Source organism: Grampus griseus (genome assembly GCF_964374135.1).
Source record: "Grampus griseus genome assembly, chromosome: 8".
Classification (NCBI taxonomy): domain Eukaryota; kingdom Metazoa; phylum Chordata; class Mammalia; order Artiodactyla; family Delphinidae; genus Grampus; species Grampus griseus.
This window is the reverse complement of record NC_139002.1, coordinates 103820598-103842343: the sequence shown is the minus strand read 5'-3', so window position 1 is coordinate 103842343 and position 21746 is coordinate 103820598. Positions and strand designations below refer to the sequence as shown.

The 21746-nt window shown below is 58.8% G+C and overlaps 3 protein-coding genes across 8 annotated transcripts; 2 read left to right on the top strand and 1 right to left on the bottom strand.

The window, feature by feature from the left end:
* The first annotated feature begins 2524 nt into the window (after positions 1-2524).
* EFEMP2 (EGF containing fibulin extracellular matrix protein 2) lies at positions 2525-9332 on the top strand. Of its 2 annotated transcripts, none has more exons than XM_082661222.1 (11): positions 2525-2653; positions 2960-3077; positions 3311-3359; positions 3976-4182; positions 4787-4909; positions 5190-5306; positions 5451-5570; positions 6940-7059; positions 7148-7274; positions 7517-7712; positions 8582-9332. In XM_082661222.1, the coding sequence occupies exons 2-11, from the start codon at positions 2967-2969 to the stop codon at positions 8741-8743; spliced, it is 1332 nt and encodes a 443-aa protein (XP_082517348.1). In that variant the 5' UTR covers positions 2525-2653; positions 2960-2966; the 3' UTR covers positions 8744-9332. The 2 variants fall into 2 exon arrangements, with proteins under 2 accessions (XP_082517348.1, XP_082517349.1); XM_082661223.1 differs by having other exon boundaries at positions 7148-7263; positions 8582-8721.
* A 264-nt stretch (positions 9333-9596) lies between these two features.
* On the bottom strand, positions 9597-15244 carry MUS81 (MUS81 structure-specific endonuclease subunit). 5 transcript variants are annotated; one of them, XM_082661136.1, is made up of 16 exons: positions 14830-15244; positions 14610-14736; positions 14281-14363; positions 13635-13733; positions 13451-13519; positions 13205-13290; positions 12765-12905; positions 12494-12592; positions 12286-12407; positions 12095-12192; positions 11415-11531; positions 11225-11320; positions 10933-11061; positions 10753-10856; positions 9826-9909; positions 9597-9734 (listed from the first exon to the last, which is right to left on the bottom strand). In XM_082661136.1, the coding sequence occupies exons 1-16, from the start codon at positions 14962-14964 to the stop codon at positions 9668-9670; spliced, it is 1656 nt and encodes a 551-aa protein (XP_082517262.1). In that variant the 5' UTR covers positions 14965-15244; the 3' UTR covers positions 9597-9667. The 5 variants fall into 5 exon arrangements, 4 of the variants coding, with proteins under 4 accessions (XP_082517262.1, XP_082517263.1, XP_082517261.1 ...); XM_082661137.1 differs by having other exon boundaries at positions 12494-12589; XM_082661135.1 differs by having other exon boundaries at positions 12095-12407; positions 12494-12589.
* Positions 15245-17717: 2473 nt separating this feature from the next.
* Positions 17718-21159, top strand: CFL1 (cofilin 1). The gene is made up of 4 exons (XM_082660715.1): positions 17718-17868; positions 19774-20081; positions 20361-20437; positions 20664-21159. The coding sequence occupies exons 1-4, from the start codon at positions 17866-17868 to the stop codon at positions 20774-20776; spliced, it is 501 nt and encodes a 166-aa protein (XP_082516841.1). The 5' UTR covers positions 17718-17865; the 3' UTR covers positions 20777-21159.
* Positions 21160-21746: the final 587 nt, after the last annotated feature.

Genomic DNA, 21746 nt, shown 5'->3' with positions numbered 1-21746 from the left:
TAGAAAAGTTCAGGGTCCGGGGGACAGCAAGTGGCATCTACTACCTCCTTCTGTTCTTCATTCCTATTACAGTCTGGGGATGGGGATGAGGGGTGTGGGTGGGCCTGAGGGGGCGGAAAGATAGCAGGGTTGGCATCTCAGACAGAGTAAGGCCAGAGGCTAAGGGCTGGGCAGGGGTGTTCACACCTGTTGCTTCTGCCTTGGTTTTAAGTGGGTCCTTGGGCTAGGGAGCTCCCATATGGGCCTCCAGGCTGGCAACCAGCACCCAATACCAGAGATGGGTGAGAAAAAACCTGGCTTTCTCGGGGTTCCATGAGGATTGGAGCGACGGGAAGGGATCTATCCACTCATGAGCTCACCACCTCTTTTCTTCATTCATTAGGAATCTTCCCAAAGCTGTGAGATCCTGTTTTGCTGCACCCAGCCCCCGCCCCCCCCACACACCCCGGATAGTAAGCCAAGGGACTCCTCTATTTGGAAAAAAGAGTGATGCTGCCTTTATTAAAATACAGTAGACAGACCATCCACAGAGGGGTACCTGGCTTCATGATTCTAGATCCCAGGCATGTGTCCCAAGCTGGTTCTGGCTGTGTGTGACCTATGGCTAAAGCCCCATGTCAGCCCTCAGAGCTGGAGGTTCACATAACAGCTTTATTGAGGTATAATTCACATACCATAAAATTCACCATTTATAAGTGTACAATTCAGCGGTTTTTCACGTATTTGCATAATGGTGCAACCATCACCACTGTCTAATATCAGAGCATTTTCATCACCCGAAAAGAAACCCCAGACCCATTAGAAGTCATTTCCCCATTCCCCTTCCCCTGGCAAACACTCATCTAGTTTGTCTTTCAGATTTGCCTATTCTGGGTGTGTCCTATAAGTAAGTGGAATATGTGGCCTTTTGTGTCTGGCTTCTTTCAACTAGTGTACTATTTTCAAGATTCATCCATGTTGTAGCATATATCAGTACTTCATTCCTTTTTATGGCTGAATAACATTCCACCGTGTTACCATTTTTTGCTTATCCTTTCATCAATTGATGAACATTAGATTGGTTCTATATTTTGGTTCTTATGAATAGTGTTGCTATGAACACTGTACAGATTTCGTGTGTGTGTGTGTGGATTGTGTTTTCAATCCCCCTGGGTATATACCTAGGCGTGAAATCGCTGGGTCACGTGGTAACATTTCTGAGGACCTGCCAGACTGTTTTCCACAGTGGCTGCCCCATCTTACATTCCCACCCACAGTGTATGAGTGTTCCAATTTCTCCATCTCCTCGCCAGCACTTGTTACTGTCTGTATTTTTGGTTTTAAAGAACTATTATTTTTAGGCTCCTTCCCCGCACGTTGGGGGATGGTGCTGGGAAGGATTTGGGGGTGGCGAGGTGCTCTCCAGTTCACACTGCACCCGGAAGGCTCACCCCAGGACCCACCGTTAAGTCCTCTCCTCTCCCCCGGCGGGGCGATAGTGAAGATAAACAGGGGTGGGAAAGGGAACCGAGGGCTCGGCAGTTCCCACACCCTGTCTGCCTCCAGGCAGGGGACCCCTAGACACGCAGCCCTTTCCCGTCTGGCCCCGCCCTGAGACGTGGCCAGGGCAAGACCCCAACCCCTTCCTGGGAGCCAGCTCCGCCCAAACTCCTCCCCTTAGGGCTCTCCCTCTACTTGGGAGAGGATGCAGAAACCCGGGGACTGGGGGCGGGGTGTGTGTGTGGGGTCGGGGGACGCTGGTGGGAGGATGGCCAGGAAGGCGATGGCACCGGACCCTGGCGTCCTGCACGCCCGAGTTCGGCCCTGCCCGCCTTCTCAGGGGCTTCCATTCATTCTGAGCCAGAAGTGAACTGCCGCCCCCGACCCAAACTGAGGTAGACTCTCGGACTGAGGGCTCGGGCTCGCAGGAGGCCGTTCTGGAGTGAAGGGACCGCCTGGCTGAAGACAGCCCTGGGGATGGAGAGGAGAAGGGACCGAGATGGACAGTTCTGGACCTGGGAGCGTCTTTTCTTAGGGCGAGGGTCTGGTGACCCTGGACGAAGTTCTGGTATTTCCAGAGTGACTGTCCAAGTGCACAGAATAACATTCTGGAGGCTGCAGAGTGGGGATCTGGAAGTCCCAGAATTAGGTGGGGTCTAGGTCCCCAGGATGACATTCTGGGAGGCGCAGAAAGAGTCTGTGGGCCCCGGCCTTAAGTGCACAGGAATTCTGGGGGCGCAGATTAGGTAGGGTCTAGGTGCGCAGGATGACATTTTGGGGTGCGCAAAGTGAAAGCGTGGGGGCTCCTAAGTGAGTCGGGGGCCTGGCATCAGGGCCAATGCCCCCAGGATCGGGCGCTAGGGGACCCTGGCCCGGCGCCGGGAGGCGGCTCCGGGAGGCGCCGCGGGGGACCGGGTGGGGGCCTGCGGCCGGCTGGGGGCGGAGAAGTGGGGGGTCGGGGTCCCTCCCCCTGGCGCGGGCTCAGGAATCCGCTGAGGGGCGGGCGGAGGCGCCGGGGTGGGCCGCGCCGCGGCGGGCGGGCGGGCGGGCGGGGGGCGCTTCCTGGGGCCGCGCGTCCAGGGAGCTGCGCCGTCCGCCTGTCCGTCTGCCGCAGGCAGTGCCGAAGCCAGCCGAGCCGCCGGAGCCGCGGGCCGCGGGGCCGTCGCGGGCCCAAGTGAGTGGCCGTCCATGGGGGGAGGGCGCGAGCCAGAGTCTCGGCCGAGTCGCGTCAGCAAGGAGCCGAGAGGCCCGCGCTCCTCGGCCGGAGCCGCTGGGGGACCGGGCGGGGGCGGGGCGGCCCCGGGCGGGTGGGCCCTGAACCCCGGCCTGCGTGAGGAGTCGGCCCTCGGCCTTGGGAGGCTCCGGTGCCCCAAGCACGGTTCCGGGCAGGAGGCGACCGGGGCCACGGCTCTGAGTCCTGGTACCGGGAATGCAGGCTGCTGCGGCAGAGGCGCCCTGACCCCCGCCCACCATCCCCCAGCCCCAGGATGCTCCCTTTCGCCTCCTGCCTCCCCGCGTCTCTACTGCTCTGGGCGCTGCTGCTGTTGCTGTTGGGGGCAGCGTCTCCCCAGGATTCCGAAGAGCCCGACAGCTACACGGTGGGGACAGTGGGGTCACTGGCCTGGGCTGGGCTGAGCAGGGCAGGGACACAGAGACCAGGATCCTGGGGTGGCTGCTGCTGGGGAAGATTCTCCCCTCCACTGGTTGGTGGAGCAGCTGGGGCCATTGTTTGGAGCAGGCGGGGAGGGTGGCCAGGCTTGGGCCCTGGTCTTGGCCTGGTCAGCTAGAGGGGGCCAGGAGTGACCACTGACCACGTCTGGTCCCCTTGTAGGAATGCACAGACGGCTATGAGTGGGACCCTGACAGCCAGCACTGCCGGGGTGAGGATGCTTGGGGGACTGACTCACCCCCGAGAACCGGGAAGGGGATTGCAACCCAACCTCCAAGAGCTGCTCTGTCTCCTGCCCAGCTCTGCCTGGCCGTGGCCAGCTCTGGTTCTCAGGGGGCCAGCTCGGCTAGGGGTGGAGAAACCATCCAGGCCCCTCCCTCTCAGAGAAACCCAGGACACCCTGCCTGCCCCCCTCCCCACCCCCTCAGGAGTCTAGAGAGCAACAGGGCGCTGTCCTGGATACCTCCTCTAATCACTGTCCTATCCAGCTTTGTCCCATCACGGCTCCAGGAGAGCAGTGCCTGCGGGGGTGGGTAAGGAGGCCTGCACATCACTGTTAGGCTGAGTCAGGGCCAGGGCTTTGGGGAGGGACAGAGACCCTCTTGGGGGCAAGAAAATGGGGGTGACTATAGGAACAACTGCTCCACCATCAGCCCTGGCAGGCCCTGGGAAGGGGTCCTGGGCAGGCAGCCTTAGCTTCTTGAGTAGAGAGGGAAGGCCCTGCCCGGGTCACTCAGCTTAGAGAAGGCTGAGATGGGCTCCTGCCTCCCACCCCCTCCACGGCCGGCCCAGGAGACTGGCTGTGCCCAGCAGGCCCCTCTCCGCAGATGTCAATGAGTGCCTGACCATCCCGGAGGCCTGCAAGGGGGAAATGAAATGTATCAACCACTATGGGGGCTACTTGTGCCTGCCCCGCTCTGCTGCTGTCATCAGTGACCTGCATGGCGAGGGACCACCACCACCAGTGCCCCCTGCTGAGCACCCCAACCCCTGCCTCCCGGGCTATGAGCCCGATGAGCAAGAGAGCTGCACGGGTGAGTAAGGGTCACCCTGGCACTGAGGCTTCCAACCCTTCTACCGAGCGTCTCTCACTGCATCTTAAAAACTTACACCTCATGTTCCTCCCTTGCTCAAGAGCCTCCTCAGGGCCACTAGGATAACATCCAGACCCTTGTCCAGACCCTCACTTTGCGTGGGGCCTGCTGCAGGGGGCCCCAGCTCCTGTTACACTGCCCAGCCAGCCTCTGGGACCCTCGCCTTGACTGCTGCAGACGTACTGCAAGAGCTCTGCCTCTCAGCCTCTGCCCCTGCCCCTTCCTGGTCTGCACCCCACCCGTGGGTGCCTCGGGCCTTGGAGGAAGGCCCTGGAATCTGTGCTCCTGGGAGTATGGGCAGGGCCTTATCCTATGCTTCCCTGGCATGAGGTCTCCCAGCGTAGGGGTGCCGTTCTCATTGGCTCCAAGCTGGTAAACTCTTATTTGTGCTGTTGGGCGGGTCCACGTGTTCCTGTTGTGGGTGCATCAGTCACCCACACATCCATGTAAGTGGTACCTGACCTGTGTGCTCCCATACTGAGGTGTCTGTCGTGTCGGGTGGTGCATGGGCTGCCAGGCGGGGGCTGAGTGGTGTCTCCTGCAGACGTGGACGAGTGTGCCCAGGCCCTGCACGACTGCCGCCCCAGCCAGGAGTGCCATAACCTGCCTGGCTCCTACCAGTGTACTTGCCCCGACGGCTACCGCAAGATCGGGCCCGAGTGTGTGGGTGAGTCTGGGGAGCGGCCTTTCTGGTCCCTGCTCTTGCCCATGACCTGGCTCTCACTCTAGCACCTGATCCCCATTCCAACGCACCCCCAGGTTTCACCCCAGTCCCCTGCCACCTCTGCCTTACTGTCCCCAGACACAGGACTGTGTGCATGTATGTGTGAGTCCTGGCTGATCTGACCCAGCCCAGACACAAGCAAGACTACGGGTGATGAGTCCCAGCTGGCCTGGGCCACACCTGACATTTGCCCTCTGCTGTCCTTCCCCTGCCTCCATCCCAGATATAGATGAGTGCCGCTACCGCTACTGCCAGCACCGCTGCGTGAACTTGCCTGGTTCCTTTCGATGCCAGTGCGAGCCGGGCTTCCAGCTGGGGCCCAACAACCGCTCCTGCGTGGGTGAGGCCGGGCTGGGCCAGGCTCCTGGGTCCTGCGCAGGGTGGTGTGTGTGGGGGGAGCTCCCTTCCTGACCAGCCCAGGGGCAGCGGGGGCTCTGGGCTGCTCCTCGGCTTTCACCCCTCCTCCTCTTCCTGGCACCCCCAGATGTGAACGAATGTGACATGGGGGCTCCGTGTGAGCAGCGCTGCTTCAACTCCTATGGGACCTTCCTGTGTCGCTGCCACCAGGGCTATGAGCTGCACCGGGATGGCTTCTCCTGCAGTGGTGAGAGCTCCACCCCTGCCGCGTGTCCCTCCACTGGTCCCCCAGGCCCTGTGTCATGCTGCACCTCCTGCCACACAGCCCTCCCCTTGATGCCTCCACGTCCCGTCCATCCTGCACCCATGTGCCTCCTGGTACTCCACCCCAGCTGGTGGCTGGGCACCTATAGAGCTGCCCACCTGGTGGGGAAGGCACAGAGGGGAGCAGTCAGATCCCCACCAAAGCTCAGTAGGGAGACTGAACGAAGATGTAGGTGCCCCCCTCCCTAGGAATCAGGCTGATGTGCGTGCGAATCCTGGACCAGGGCAAGTCACTCTTCTCTCTGAGTCCATTTATTCTTCTGTAGAATAGGTTGTCTTGAGAATTAAGTGAGAAAATGACGACAGACTTTTTCAAGTCCCAAGCAGCAACGCTTTAAAGTGAATTAGCATTTATTGAGAAACTGCCCTGTGCAGTATGCTTTCCTTACATATTTGGCCTTATTTAATCCTGCCAACAATCCTGTGAGATAAATAGCAGTTTTTCCTTCTCTGCAAATTGACATAATACTTCCCTCAAGTTTCGTTGGGAGGATTACAAAAAATAAGATAAAAAAAAAATAAGATAAAATATTTCAGTGAAGAGAGATTGAGTGACTTGCCCAATGGGGCCAGGGCTCTATCTCACTCCATGTCAACTGGCCACGTGCCCTGTTTCTGTTATGCTTTGTGCTTTACTGGCGAGGAAGGCCACATTGGTACCTGGCTAGGTGCCGCGCAGCATAAGGGGCACAGAGGAGAAAACCCGGCTCCTGCCTCTGCTGCTCGCAGTTGGCAGGAGGTGACTGTAATTGGGCGGATTGTAGGTTGCAGGATTTGGGCAAAGTACTGAAACCCAGAGCAGGCTGGGATGCCTCGAGGGCTCCTCAGTCTAAGCCATTGATTTTATTGACAGGAAAACTTAGGTTCCCCAAACTCAGTCAGTAGGATATAAAGCCAAACCTCTAGATTCCCAGTGCTCTCATTTAGTATCACCTTATAGTCCTGGGGCAAAGACAGATCTGTGAGCTGGGCAGTCCTTTCTTTTTTTTTTTTTTTTTTTTTGCCATGTGGCTTCTGGGATCTTAGTTCCCGGACCAGGGATGGAACCTATGCCCCCTGCAGTGGAAGCGCGGAGTCTTCACCACTGGACCGCCAGGAAAGTCCCCTGGGCAGTTCTTTCTTGAACCCTCTGTCCGCTGCTGAGTTCCGCAGGGCCTGTCTCTTCTGCTTCTTTCTACACTGAGCCTAACCTGGGGCCAGGCTCAGTCGATGAGATGAGCATGTGTGGGGCTGAGCTGGAGGACTGTGGCAGCCCAGTCCTCAGCCCCGCCCCCCTCCCCCTCCACCCTCAGATATCGATGAGTGCAGCTACTCCAGTTACCTCTGCCAGTACCGCTGTGTCAACGAGCCAGGCCGCTTCTCCTGCCACTGCCCGCAGGGCTACCAGTTGCTGGCCACGCGACTGTGCCAAGGTACAGGTTGCCCCGGTGCAGCGGGCAGGGTGGTGTCAGGGGCTGGTGGCCTGGTATCCGGGTTCCAAGCCCCTCTCCCCCGGCACAGACATTGACGAGTGTGAGTCGGGTGCGCACCAGTGCTCTGAGGCCCAAACGTGTGTCAACTTCCACGGGGGCTACCGCTGCGTGGACACCAACCGCTGCGTGGAGCCCTATGTCCAGGTGTCGGACAAGTGAGTCAACTCGACACCAGGCCATAGCAGAAACTACAACTCCCAGAGGGCTCTGCGGCTGACTGGCACCTGTTCGGGCTGCCGAGTGCTCTGAGGGCCGATGGGAGTTGTAGTCCAACTAAACCACACATGTTGTTACAGCAGGAGTGGGAGGATCCTTTTGGGATCTCTAATTCTGGGGGTGGGCCAGATTTGGAGGATGGGCTATGACCTCATTCGTGTTCCCATCTCGGGGTCTCCAGTCGCTGCCTCTGTCCGGCTTCCAACCCCCTGTGCCGGGAGCAGCCCTCGTCCATCGTGCACCGCTACATGAGCATCACCTCGGAGCGGAGCGTACCAGCCGACGTGTTCCAAATCCAAGCGACCTCCGTCTACCCTGGCGCCTACAATGCTTTTCAGATCCGTGCTGGAAACTCGCAGGGAGACTTCTACATTAGGGTAAGGCTTTCCCTTAACCCCATCCCTCAACTGACTTGCATAATCCAAAACTGAATTCCAGGAAACCTTAAGTGGGAGACGCAACTATGCCACCATGCCCCGCCTCTTCTCTGTGTCCCTCCCCACAGGGGTCAGAATTTCTGTAGCAAGGTAGAAGTGTTATAAATTCCCTTGGTACAAACTACAGATTGTTAAATACAATTCTAGCAAGGCACTCAGACACTGGGGTTTGAGTCCCTGTGCTGGTCTGCGTATCTGGCTTCAACTGCTTCACCCTTAGAACAAAGGACTAGCATGAGAGGCTGGAGGTAACAGACACAGCAGAGTCTGGGAAGGGCAAACAAGTGGAGCTGGATCTTGGAGAGAGAGGCAGCAGGGGTTGGCACAGGGGCCTGGGGTCTGAGAATCCAGCTCTCTGCTGGTGGAGGTGGGAGGAGGGCAGGGTCTGGATGTGACACAGTGAGAGGGGTGTTAAGGGTTTGTCTGGTACCAGTGCTGGTTTTCTCTTTCTGGAATTGAGTGCTTTGAAGGGGAGTCTGCCTGCTCCAGGTCACCAAAGGCCCCACTGCTCCCGAGTCTCACACCTGGTCCTGAATCAGTTGACCATGGTTAGACAAAAGAAGAACTAGCTGGAAAGGGTGGGAAGAGCACCAGTGGGATGTTTCTGAGGGCAGGAGCCCGGGTGCAGATGTCGAGGGAGTCACAGGTCTGGATGAGCGCCTGGGGTCCCAGGCTGACCAGGGCTCTCTCCACTTCACAGCCAACTGGTCGTGGATACCAGACTCAGGGCAGGGAGGTGATGGCGGGGTAGAGTCCTGGTGCGTAGGTTGACGCGATCTACATGTCCCCCCACCCACTGTACCCCGCAGCAAATCAACAATGTCAGCGCCATGCTGGTCCTCGCGCGCCCTGTGACAGGCCCCCGGGAGTACGTGCTGGACCTCGAGATGGTCACCATGAACTCCCTCATGAGCTACCGGGCCAGCTCTGTACTGAGACTCACCGTCTTCGTGGGGGCCTACACCTTCTGAGGAGTGGGCGGGGGAGCTCTCAGGGAGGGGGAGGTTCCCTGTAGCCGAGGAGCCTGGGGCTCAGGGATGACTGTGTTCTGCTAAAAAGGGAAGACGCTGTTGTGAAGGGTAGAGAGAGAAAGGCAATAAAGGGAGAAAGAAGGAGTCCTGGTGGCTGAGGTGGGTGGGTCACACTGCAGTGAACCCCAGAGTGGGGAAAGGGCAGGCTCATGGGAGGCGGGCCATGTCCACCTAAAGGCGGGGGGTGTCTCTGTCCAGGCTGAAGGGCTCCATTGACAGGAGCTGGGAGCTGCATCCCCAAGACTGGAACTGGCCTATATACCATGGGCATCAGAATCACCCTGAGGAGGGAAGAGGTAATGAGGCTGCAGACTCCAGGCCACAGCCCAGAAACGTGGGCTTGGCTGCTCTGCAGTGGCCCGAACAATCCTGCTCTAGACAGTGCCAGGAAGCCCTGGGTTTCCATCCTAGCTTGGTCTCAAACGATCAATTTGGAGAAATCCTAGTAGCTCCCTGAGCCTCAGTGTTCCAATCCATAAAATGAGGCAACTGGACTGTCAGCGCTTTATAAACTTTTCTTTTCCTAGCTACAGAACTTCTTCTCAAAGGAAACTTTATTTGATCAGAGAACTCTGATGACATAAACTAGATTCAAAGTTGCAACGCCTCACTGACTTCATCTCCCTGGCAGTCTCAGTGCCCTGCCAGGGGACCCCACGGGTCCTGAGGAGCTCAGTTTAAAAACTGGACCCAATGGTCTCCCCAGTTCCTACCTGGATATCTTACAAGACCCCTGGGGCCTGGCATCTCCTCCTAACACATAAAGCTGCAAACACTTAAGATTTTTATTGTAGCCCAAAGATCCCGGTTAAAAGGCTGCGTAGCCTGGAAAGATGGGGGCGGGGTTCTGTCTTGTGGCATAGCTCAGGTCAGGGGGCCGTGGCTGCAGTAAAGCTGTGACAAGGTCCTGCTCAGAGCTGGCCCCAGATTCCTGCACGAAGAGAAAGGCACGTAAGGGTCAGGCCTGGGTGAGGGTAACTGCACCCCACCTACTCTCTCCAGGTTCTGTCTCCTGCCCTCACCTCTGCAGGGGTCCGCACTTGATGGTGCTCAGCAGCATTTCCTTTTCCTTCGGCGTGGCACAGGCGTCATAGGCGGCCAGCAGGCTGAGGGTGGGGTGGGGAGTATGAGTTTCTAAGTTTTGGCAATGGCTGACTGCTGGCCCATCCCGAGTGGCTCAGGCCAGTGTCACGGGAGGCGGGCCGGAAGAGGTTGGCATGGGTTAGAGGAGTCAGGACCATGGCTGCACTTCCTGAACCTGGCATTCAAGGCCCTGCTCCATCCTGCTCACCCTCCTTTCATGCTCCTGCAAATGTTTCCCAAGTATGGCTGTTCTTGGCCCAGTCTTCATGGCCCGCCCACTCCTCCAGGAAGCCTCTGCTGCACCAGGTACAGGAAGTCCCCTCCATACGAACCTTCAAGTTGCGAACTTTCAAAGATATGAACATATGTTCGCATGTCCAATCACGTAAGTTAGTTCATGTGTCTGGTGTACATGCTCACTCACGTGCATCCTCTACAGGTGGGTGTGCTTTACTCTACAGTACTGTATAGAGTACAGTAGTACAGTATCTTTACTTCAAGCCCAGGATGTCCAGAAGCAAGCGTAAAAGCAGCGGTATATAGCTGACTGTGTTAGTTGGGTATTTAAGCTAACTTTGTTAGACTTACGAACAAATCGGACTCATGAACGTGCTCTTGGAATGGAACTTGTTCGTATGTAGGGGACTTAAGTGTAGAATGTCTCTCTCCCCCTCCTCCCAATGCCTGAGATTCTGTCTGGTCTTGGCTGGCACTGCCTTCCTCACCACCGGACCTCCATGAACTCCTCAGGTATCAGCTGGGTCTGTCCAGCCCTCACAGAGCCAGACCACCCGCAAGGCACTGGCTGAGTTGACGTCCACGCAGGGTGGGCGGGGGCAGAGGACAGGGGCTCTGTGGCCGCCTACCTGGCAGGGGTGCTGTACTGATCTACCAGGACTGCCGCCTTCTCCCCGCTCACTCCGCGCACCTGCATCAGCTGCCTGGCAAACACCTCCCGCACAGACTGGGCCTGGGGTCGGGGGAGGACCATGTGAGGAGCGGCCCAGGGCTGGACCTCGTAAGGAGGGGCTGGGCAGAGGCAGTACCTTGTTCTTGATGGCTCCCGCGTTGAAGTCGTTGAAGGTGAGGAGTGAGCAGAGAGGGTTTGGGGAGGGCCCAGCCCTTGATTCAGGGTCCCCTTGGGTTCCCCAGGGGCGACTGTGGAGGGTGTGGCCCTGAGGGAAGAGGGAACTGAGGCCAGGCCAGAGCTCTAGGGGACAACCCCCAGCCAGGCCTTGCCCCATCCCAGGCCTCAGTGGGATCTCACTCACCTCGCCTTCCTTGAGGGAACACGCGACCTAAGTAAGGGGCCAGTGCCGGATGGACGCACCTGCTCACCTGGTAGAGTCTCTGCAGGCCCCTTGTCAACAGGGCCAGGTAGGCTGCTGACTCCTTAATATCTGCTGTGTGTTTCACAAAGAAGCCATCGATGACCTGGAGAAGAGGATCCAAGGAAAAGAGAGTGGCTCCCGAGCAGAGCCGTAGACCACAGGGTCCCTGCCAGCCTGGCCCTGCCCTCCCGGCTCACCTGAGTGTTGGTGACAGCCTGCAGCAGCGTGCCCTCGGGAAGGCTGAGGTTACGCACTGAGCCATGCTCTTCCACCAGGTATACTCGACGGCCCAGGCCGCAGCGCTTCAGCCGGAACTGGGCAGGCAGTTGGGGAGGGTGAGGTGGGTCAAAACCTGGATGCTCATATGCTAGGTGTCCATCAAGTCACCCTCAAAACCGTCACAAGACCTTGGTCCCACCAGTTCGCCTCCTCATCCTCCCTAGCTTCTCCACCTGCCTCAGAGCGGCCTCCACACCTTTGCTCACGCTGCTACTCTTGCACAGAAAGCCCTGCCACCATCTGAGCGATGCCCATTCTTCAAGCTTCCCTTGGCCTATACGTGGCCTATGGGGTCAGCCTAGCAGCCAGCACTGACACATAGCTGCTGCGGTTCCACTCCTGGAGGGGTGAGCCTTGTTTACCCCGGCTGCAGGGGCTGGACACCCTAGGGGTCCTAACATGCTCCTCTGCCCTGCCCAGAGACCCTGCATACCTACTGTGCGCCTGGAGGGGCCCGAGGGGAGTCTGATCTCGGGGCTGCCCTGGAGCAGCTCTAGAGGGGGTGTGGCTGGAGGTGTGGGAGCTCTGCCTGGATACCACCCAGAAGTGCCCCTGAGTGGGCCCGGGGCAGGGAGGGTGGCGAGGCCAGTGAAGGAACCTTTTGCTCCCGGAAGCGGCCGTCGATGATGCTGCTGCACAGGTCGTCCAGCCGCTTTCGTTCCACGATGTGGTCCAGGACTAGTTCTCCAGGTCGTGCTGCCGAGAGGCCAAGAAGTGTCCCGTTGGCTCGCGTCCCCTCACCCTCCAGGCCCTGCCTCTGCCCCCCACCTGCCCATCCACACCCCTTACCCGGGTCCCTGGGACTGGTCTCTTGGGCCACCCACACGAAGTCCCCGACGTGCAGCTTGCGCACCGTGTGGGTCACGTGCAGCCGCTGCAGCTCTCGGAGCAGCTCTGGCCTGGATCCCGCCCTGGAGTTGCACGGTTGGAGGCCTGAGGGAGGGCAGGCCAGGGCCCTCGCCGCATCCTCTCCCTCACCTCCCCCCACCTCACTCACCCCTTGGTCTCGCCAACGTCCACGCACAACAGCACCCTGTACTCTCCAGGCCCCAGCTCCAGCGGTGGCTGTTGGACGTTCCCTTCGCTGGCGCCACTACTGGGGAGAAGGGGTGGAAGTTGGTGTGTGCAAGGCCCGGGCTGCTGCTCCTCTAACCCCTAGGAGGTGGGGCAGCCACAGCTCAGCTGGAGCTGATGGAGACAGGGTGGGGTCCTGGCCTCATTTTGGGGACGATTCCTGCTCCCCTGTTCTCCCCCCTCCCCCTCCTCACAGCTCAGCTGAGGCCGCTCCTGGCACCGCAGGCTCCTCCCCAGGGGGCTCCTCTGGCCCGCTGCCCACACTCAGCAAGCTCAGGCCCTCCGACTCAGCCAGCTTCTGGGCCAGCTCCAGACCCTCTGGGGTCAGTGAGTACCTGGTGGGTGGAAAAAGAGAACACAGATCTCCCTTCTTCACTCATACTTGGCGGGCGCCCCTGCCTGCCCCCAGCTAGGCTGGTCTCACCAGCCTTGGCGACACTTCACAAACAAGGCCAGTGGCTGCCCAACACCCCTCCTGCTAGCCACGTTCTCGCCCCTCAGATCAGCTGCCTCTGGACCTGCCCAGGGCCACTCCTCTGGTCGGCAACAAGTACACATCAGGCTGCAGGGCCACCTCAGCACGGCACGCCTACTCCCCGGCCCTGCCTCCTGCATCTCACGTCGTTCTCCCCACCTAGCTGGCTGCTGCGTCCTGAGGACGAGATTCCTGTGGAGGAGGGAGCGGAGGGCTGGCCAGGGCCGAGCACTTCCAGGGGCCACCTGTTCGTACGGGAGGAGACCCTTAGAGAGCTCCCAGGGCTACCACCTGCCCACCCCCTTGTCTCACCCCGCTGCTTGCTCCCAAGAAGGGCAGCCTGTGGTGGGCTCAGGGTCAGATCCAGAGCCACTTGGCTCCCTCCTTCCCCCTCTCAGTGCTCACCCTTGGAGCCTTCCGGGCACACCTCTGCAGCAGCTCATCCTTGGTTAGGAAGCCGTGGCTGCTAGGATTCTGTAACCAAGGCAGAAATGTAACCAACTTAGGTTCAGCGCCCGAGCAGCCTGCCCCAGGAGCCGCAGGCCCGTGGCCTCAGTTCCCCGGACTCCCGATTTGGTCAGGCGCTCACCAGGTGTTCCCGGTACAGCAGCAGCAGTACTGCTCGAGCTCCCGAGTGCCGAGCTGGCCAATACTTGCCAGAGCCTCCTGCTTTGAGCTGGGTTGGACCCTGAAAGGTACAGGGGGCCTTTGAAGCCAAAAGCCAGCCAGCTGTTGCGGACGCAATCCCTGGCAAAGCTGAGCTTCAGGCTCTATCTCAGCAGACTAAGCGGCCCTGAGCAAATTACTCAGCTGCCTCTCTAGCTTCTGCATCTGTAAAATAGGCCATGTGATAGTATGATCTCCTGCAAACTTGGGATGCGACGGTGGACAGTTTCAGGGGGTGGGGGGTGGGGTAGGGGTGTAATCGGCCTGGCCCAGCCTCAGTTCTAGCACAGGACAGAGAAGGTAAGACAAGAAGACTCAACAGCAAATCCCATAACTTACTGGATTTGGCCCCCTAAATAGCTTGATCATGGAATTCTCTCAACTGACTCTATTATAACTCACTATCTACACCTACAGATAAGAAAATTAAGCATCAGACAGAATAAGTCATTTGCCCAGAGCCAGGTGTCACTGGTGGGATTTGGACCCAGCCCAGCTAAGTCCCCCAAGCCAGAAAATCTTACTCCTGGTGCTCCCGCTTTCCCTTCTACCCCCTGCCCTCTCCTCACTGGCATGTAAGGATCCTGGACTTTGGCAGGCCTTTCCCGGGCTGGGCTCTTCGCTCCAGGTGGTGAACATGGGGCGTGGTCACCTGCGGGAGTAGAAGAGAGTCAACCCTGTACCCTGGAATCCAGCAGGTAGGATGGTCTGTGACGCGGCCAGCTCAAGTGGTTGGTGAGAGCGGTGAGGTTCTGAAAAAGTCAACCACTAGCCCGACGTCAAACAGCAACTTGGACAGGAGCAGGGAGCCTGAAGCCAAAGTATCCCAGGTGGTTACAGAAGCTGCATCTGAGGGAGGCTCAGGGGACCACAGACCCCTGCTCCCAGCGTTCACCACCTGATGCCTTGTGCTGCTGCAGCCGCCGGTCCAGCATCCGGCAGAGCCCGTCTCCGAAGTGCTGTAGGATCTTAGCTTCCTTGCCGCTGTGCAGGGGCAGTGGGTACCGCCGTAGGGAGCGCAGTGCCTGGCGGAGTAGGGGTACAGTACCGGGTCAGGATGGACCTGGCTGGCTGGCCCGGCCAGCACCTGTCCCCCATCAGGCCCGGCCAGAACCCACCTTCTGAAACACGAATTGCGTGCGGCGCCCTCTGCTGGCTGCCTCGTCCCGCCACTCGGTCAGCCAGCGTACGAAGAGCGGGTTGGCGCAAACGGGCAGCGGTCGTTTCCGGCCCAGGCGGACCGGCGCTGCCATGAGCCCCAGGGCGTGAGCCCCAGGGCGTGAGCCCCAGCCCTCACGCCGGCAGGACTGAAATGCCGCTAGTTCTGGAGACGGGATTCGAACACCTGGTTCCGGCGGAGGAGGGCGGGACCTCTCCAATCACGTGGTCCCATGCGGGGAACTAACCAAGAGGACTGATTTCTGCTGCCCTCCCCGCCCCTGTACTACTCTAAGTGGTCGGTGCCAAGCACAGTCTCTACCGCCTCTCGCCTTCCCGCCGCCCCGGGACAGGACGAGCCTTTCGGACGCGCCCCGCCCGCCCCAGGCCTTGACCCGCCCCTTCCTCCCACCCCAGATTCGAGAGCGGGGGTGGAGGGGTGGGGTCCTCTTTGTGCGGGAGAGAGGAAGGTGGACAGCGCCGCCCTGTGGCTGGGAGGTCTGGTTGGGGCGGTGCATACCGAGTAACCTAAGGCTGTCAGTTTCGGGCTAGCTCTAGCGGAGGACGGTATAGAGACTGGGCTTATGAAGAGTCCGGGGGGGTGGGGGAACAAATGGGTTGCAGGTAGTTTCGTCGGAGGGACATTAGGAATGGGTACAGGGAATGAGAACACGAAGGTAACGCGAGAGCAGCTGAAAGACCCTCCGAGGAAATGGTGATTCCGAGCTGGGGCCTCCATGGGGGAGGGGCGCGAAGTCGGGGACACGCAGGGAAGGCCAAAGCTTGCAGGACGGGGAGAGGGGGACAGAGGACAAGTAGAGAGGGAACAAATAGGAGGTACTGGACATCGGAATATGTGGGAGGGGCTGAAGTGGTCGCGTTGTTGGATTCGGGGTAGCAGCCTGGGAGTAAGAAGCCCGGACAAGGGGAAAACATTTCATCGTTTTTGTTTTTTTAAAAAATTATTTATTTATTAATTTTTGGGTCTGTGTTGGGTCTTCGTTTCTGTGCGAGGGCTTTCTCTAGTTGCGGCGAGCGAGGGCCACTCTTCATCGCGGTGCGCGGGGCTCTCACTGTCGCGGCCTCTCTTGTTGCGGAGCACAGGCTCCAGACGCGCAGGCTCAGTAGTTGTGGCTCACGGGCCCAGTTGCTCCGCGGCACGTGGGATCTTCCCAGACCAGGGCTCGAACCCTTTTCCCCTGCATTGGCAGGCAGATTCTCAAGAACTGCGCCACCAGGGAAGCCCCACTTCATCGTTTTTGAGACTCATTGGAGGTGGGGGACCCTCAGGGAGGTTAAGATGGGAACTATGCAGAGGGGTCCCAGTTGAGCACGAGAGTCTCGCCAGCAAATTAGAGCAGCCCTCATCTGCTACACCGGAAGTGGCGAGGTGCGGATCTGAGGCCTTACTGGAGCGGAGAGGCGGGCGCTAGAGCTTCCAGGCCCGCCCCTTCAAACTCCGCCCCGCCTCGATCCCTCACCCCCCCCAGCCTGCTCCACACTCCAGCCTCCCGCCCGACGCTGCCTTATAAGGAGCCTCCAGCGGGCGTTCGGTTTGGCCCCGCCCCCTCCAGCCTCATGTCCTAATAAGGACATCTAGGGCATCCCGCAGCTAGGGGCGGGCGGGAGCGCGTCTCCAGGGTAACTGCGAAGTCTCCCTCCCCCTCGTCGTTGCTCTAGGAAACTCCGAAGCTCAAAAAAGGTGGAGCCAGCCTCCTCTCCAGGCAGGGCCGCTTGCGCGAGGCGGTTGAGCTGTGGCCCCCGCCTGAGGCTCCCGGGAGCTCGGTTGGTGGGCGATGCGGCGGAAGGTCCCCGACTACAACCCCCAGCATGCTCTGCGACGTACCCCACTCTCGGGAGTCGCTCCCCGGGTCCTGAAGCCCAGCCTTCTGGCTCTTCATTTACACCCTTTATTCTGCATATGGGATCAACGCCCCCAATTCTCTTGTTTGCGACCCTGTCTTCTCTTCCTGCAGAGAAAGAGGGCATGGCCTTTGTTCGAGGCCAAAGAAATCTTCCCGGACTGCCCCACCCCAGTTTCTTTTTTTGAAGGTTATGCTCCCACAGAGTTTCTGTCTCAATTTCTGCCGGTACTAATTAACCATATGCCTGGTTACCAACTCGAGAATGAGACTCAAGTTTGGTTTAATATCTATTTCCGCTTTTCACTGTTTAGTAAAAGGCACATAATCCTTGAATTGAATGCACAAACCCCTGTCTCATGATTTTGGCTTATTACCTCATGATTTTGCCAAACACCCTAAAAACAAGTACAAATCTCTATTTTCAAAGATTTCCTCGTAGCCTTTCCCTTGCGTTTTTTTCTCTTATTTTATTGACGTTGCATATGGCCTTTTCTCAGTAGACAAGAGTGGCTTTACACATGGAGGATGCTTAACAAATGTTTATTGGATAGAAGGTGCCTTATACTGGCGATTCTCCTTGCTCTAGGGCTGGATTCCAGGCCAATTAATAGGTGCTTCAATTCGGAAAACCAAAATACTAACTCACTGAAAATTTTCAGACCAAAGGATCCAGATAGTGCCAAGATGGATCTTAGGAAAACCGTTTCCCTCCGAGGTAGAGAGAGCGAAGTCGGGGCTCATTTTCAGGTCATATTACCCAACGCCGAGGCCTTCGCTCAGCTCCGAGCATTTCCTGGGAAATTCGACCAACGGGTGCGCTCTCCGTGCCATAGCCCCGCCTCTCTCGGCTGTTTTGAACTACATTTCCCAGTATGCAACGTGGAGCAGGGAGGCCGTCAGGTGAAAAAGACTCTGTTACCCAGCGAGCCCGAAGACGGCGCAGGACCCTCGGACTTCATTTCCCGTCGGCCCGCGGGGGGAGCGCCGGAAGTCCGCCCCGCCCCTCATTGTGCGGCTCGTACTAAACGGAAGGGGCCGGGAGAGGCCGCGTTCAGTCGGATCCCGGCAGCAGCTGCAGCGGCTCTCGTCTTCTCTGGCTCTTCTTGCTATCTCCTTTTCTCTTCCGGAAACATGGTGAGCGGCAGGCCATGGCGCCGGAGGGGAGGCGGCTGTGGGTCGATCATCTGCGCGCGCTAAAGGGAACGGGGGAGCGACGTCGGCATCCCCTCCCCCAGCTCCCCGGGCGGGATGAGGGTCTCGTGCTGAGGGGCGGGCGGCGCCGGGACGCGCGTGCGCGTCCGCGGGCGCCGGTGAGGGCCGGCTTGGACGTCGCTCGCGCGCCCCCTGGACTCCCTTCCCCTCCCCCACCCCGCTGTTGCGCCCGCGCGGACAAGGGCCGTGGGGGAGGGGTCCAGGGCGCGCGCGCCCGTCCCTCGCTGAGCAGCTGGTGTCGCGCGCCGCGGCGGGGCCGAAGAGAGTCGGCTCACGGGGGCGCGCTCGACGGGAGCACGCGGCATCCAAACCTGGCCCGGGGGCGGCGAAGGAAAAGCGCGCGAGCGGTCTCGGCGCGCGCGCCCCACCCAGGGGCTGTTCCTATCTCCGCGTCACCCTCCCTCTCAGGCGGGTCTGTCTCGAGAGCAGGTGGCAGGGATGCTCGCAAGGGGCGGGGGCGGCGCGGCTAGCGGGGATGCGGGGGTGTCCGGGTCCGGGCGCAGGCGCCTGGAATTAGAGACTTGCACCGCGCAGCACACAGCGGACAGCGCGGAGATCACGGCCGTGCTCGGGAGCTAGCGAGCCCACAAGGCGAGCTGGGTTCGCAGACTACACCCGGCGGAGGCTGGAACGGCGCTGTCGGCCGGCGCGTGCGCACACGGTCCGGCCTGGCTGCTGGGCCCGAAGCCGTGGACCAGCGGGGCTGTCGGCTTTCCAGGATGGGGCCTGAGGGTGGAGCCGAGTTTAGGGAAGTGACCCAGGCGGGCACCGCCCGGAAACCACCCCGTCCCCTGTGTTCGGCCCGAGGGCTGCGAGAGCCGAAGGTTGGGTAATTTGTCCAGGCCCGCAGCGCAGGGGGGCGATAAGCTTGTCGGTAAGGGCGCTTCCTTAGGGTTGAGGCCCTGGAGGTGTTGCTTCCTCTAGGTACGGGTTTTTTTCGGGGAGGGGGCTGAGTCTAGCCGATCTCCTTTCCCCGCCTACTCCGGAAGCGGCTCAATCACGTGGCCGGCTTCCTCTGCAGTTCCGGGAGCGGGGGCAGATTTCACCGTGGACAGTCTCACCCCCATTCCTGGCTAGGGTGGACCCCAATACGACCCAGAATAGAAGTTTAAAGAGCTCTCACGGAGCTCTTTGAGTTTGGGCCTTTGAGTTTGGACTGCTAACTTCTACCAGCGATCTTTGGGGCCTGCATTTTTTTCTGGAGAACAGGGAGTTGTCGGGTAGGGCCGTAATTAGGGGTTTGTTTTTCTTCCTTTGGTTTAGGAAGACTCCAGCAGAGAAAGGGATACCTTGTGTGATAACTGCGTTGAACAGTTCTGATGGGCTTGCTAGAACTGTTGAGCACCATTGGTGACTCCTCTAGCATTGTGGGTCCTGGTTCTCTCGTAGATGGCTATGACCTGGTTGTCTGGGTCCCTTTCTACTCTCTGTGAAGTTCTGAGTCAGCACTATGCAAAAGCTGAGACTGAGTACCGTGCGTCTGTAGGTTCTTTTAATTCTGGGTTCACATCTTGGCCAAGACTTTGCTTTTCACAGGTCTTTAATCTAGCCTGCAGGATGTCGGAGTGGGGAGGAATGGTGTTGAGTTATGTGCTCAGAGGTCTCTTCTGTGGCGGCTCTTCTGGGGTTGTGTCACATCTGATCCTTTGACAGTGACTTGGGTGGGAAACTAGTGATACTTGTCTTGGGAAGGGGATTAATGATCTCTTGGGGCTGAGGACTATATTTGTTGACATCTAGACAGATTTCCTAAGAAAGCAAAGGAGGGACTTCAGGGCACGTCCCAGAAACTTGTTCCTTATGAGGTGCGTGTGGCTCGTCCTCTAGGCCTCTGGCGTGGCTGTCTCTGATGGGGTCATCAAAGTGTTCAACGACATGAAGGTGCGTAAGTCGTCGACACCAGAGGAGGTGAAGAAGCGCAAGAAGGCGGTGCTCTTCTGCCTGAGCGAGGACAAGAAGAACATCATCTTGGAGGAGGGCAAGGAGATCCTGGTAGGTGATGTGGGCCAGACTGTAGACGACCCCTACACCACCTTTGTCAAGATGCTGCCAGACAAGGACTGCCGCTACGCCCTCTATGACGCAACCTATGAGACCAAGGAGAGCAAGAAGGAGGACCTGGTGTTCATCTTCTGGTGAGCTTCTCCTGCAGGCACCTTTTCCTGTCACCTGCCATAGCTCTGCCCCACCCTGCTTTCCCAGGACAGGAAGGTCTGTGGCTCCTCGTTAACCCAGAGGTGTGCGTTTCAGGGGAGGGTGTTGTAATAAAATGCTTGTCAGTGAGGAACTTGATAAAAGCTTGAATGTTAGGGGCCAGCTCAGGGGTTTCTGGAAGTCCTGTATCGCTTCAGGGCACTTGCTAGACTTGCAGGAGGGGGCTTTGCGGTAAGTTCTCTGATTCTGTTTCCCTCCAGGGCCCCTGAGTGTGCACCCCTTAAGAGCAAAATGATCTACGCCAGCTCCAAGGACGCCATCAAGAAGAAGCTGACGGGTAAGGGCCAGCGCTGGTGGTGCCGTAAGCCCTTGCATTCAGGCCTTGGCTGCAGGGTGGGGTGGACGGCATGGTGGAGGAGAGCCCTCTCTCTCTGTCTCCTCTTCACTGCCTGCTGGATGTAGCCTTATCCCGCCATCTGTTCTGCTGGCTCCTTCCCAGCTGCAGCACACCCACCCCCGCCCCAGGGCTCCCTCTCACAGATGCTCCCCCTTCTCCTCCACAGGGATCAAGCATGAATTGCAAGCAAACTGCTATGAGGAGGTCAAGGACCGCTGCACCCTGGCAGAGAAGCTGGGGGGCAGCGCCGTCATCTCTCTGGAGGGCAAGCCTTTGTGAGCCCCCTCCAGCCCCCTGCCTGGAGCATCTGGCAGCCCCAGACCTGCCCATGGGGGTTGCAGGCTGCCCCCTTCCTGCCAGACCGGAGGGGCTGGGGGGAACCCAGCAGGGGGAGGGCAGTCCCTTCACCCCAGTTGCCAAACAGCCCCCCCACCCCCTGGACCTTCCTCCTCTTCCCTCCATCCCTGATGGTTCTGGCCTTCCCAAACCGCTTTTGATCTTCTGATTCCTCTTGGGTTGAAACAGACCAAGTTCCCCCCAGGAACCCCTGTTTGGGGGGGACCTGTATTTTTTTTAACGACACCCCAGTTCCCCCCTTGTTCCTCCCTTTTCCCATGCTGCCAACTTCTAACCACAATAGTGACTCTGTGCTTGTCTGTTTAGTTCTGTGTATAAATGGAATGTTGTGGAGATGACCCCTCCCTGCGCCACCTGGTTCCCCTCCCCCTTGCCCCTGGTCACAGCCACTCATGGAAGCAGGACCAGTAAGGGACCCTCAATTAAAAAAACAAAAAAAACACACAACAATAAAAAGGCTCACTAATGGGATGTTTGTTTGGAGGTTGGGGCCCAGGGGACCTTGGGGGCGGGTAGGCTGGGAGGATGTGTAGCATCTCTTCCCTAACCCTCCTTCCAGCCAGCCCCACACGCCCTCATTTGGCGCCAGTGACTAGCTGAGCCTCCTTTCTGACAGTTCCCTCTCTATATCCTGGCGTCATAGTTGGCACCAGCCTGGAAGGTAGCTGAGCCAGGGTGTGTCTGCTACTGGCTGCAGGGGTTCCTTGAACAGAGGGGCTTAATCCCTGAACTAGTTTCTTCTGTTGCCTTGACCCAGGTGGGCAGTAGGACAGTGAGGCCCATTCTGTGATCCCCTGTGCAGTCTTGCCCAGATGTGGGCCCCGAGACTGCAAGTTACTGGTTGCTTCTTGACCTTTTTCTCCACTTTCAGTATTTGGTCTTTGGCTCTGCT

Coding starts and splice junctions, on each gene's coding strand:
- CFL1 (XM_082660715.1), top strand. Junction 20,082..20,360: donor GACCTGGTGTTCATCTTCTG/GTGAGCTTCTCC, acceptor GTTTCCCTCCAG/GGCCCCTGAGTGTGCACCCC. Junction 20,438..20,663: donor CATCAAGAAGAAGCTGACGG/GTAAGGGCCAGC, acceptor TCTCCTCCACAG/GGATCAAGCATGAATTGCAA.
- MUS81 (XM_082661135.1), bottom strand. CDS start 14,964: ATGGCAGCGCCGGTCCGCCTGGGCCGGAAACGACCGCTGCCCGTTTGC. Junction 14,737..14,829: donor CGCAATTCGTGTTTCAGAAG/GTGGGTTCTGGC, acceptor CTACTCCGCCAG/GCACTGCGCTCCCTACGGCG. Junction 13,291..13,450: donor GTGCCCGGAAGGCTCCAAGG/GTGAGCACTGAG, acceptor CCGTACGAACAG/GTGGCCCCTGGAAGTGCTCG.
- EFEMP2 (XM_082661222.1), top strand. CDS start 2,967: ATGCTCCCTTTCGCCTCCTGCCTCCCCGCGTCTCTACTGCTCTGGGCG. Junction 4,183..4,786: donor TGAGCAAGAGAGCTGCACGG/GTGAGTAAGGGT, acceptor TGTCTCCTGCAG/ACGTGGACGAGTGTGCCCAG. Junction 7,275..7,516: donor TATGTCCAGGTGTCGGACAA/GTGAGTCAACTC, acceptor CGGGGTCTCCAG/TCGCTGCCTCTGTCCGGCTT.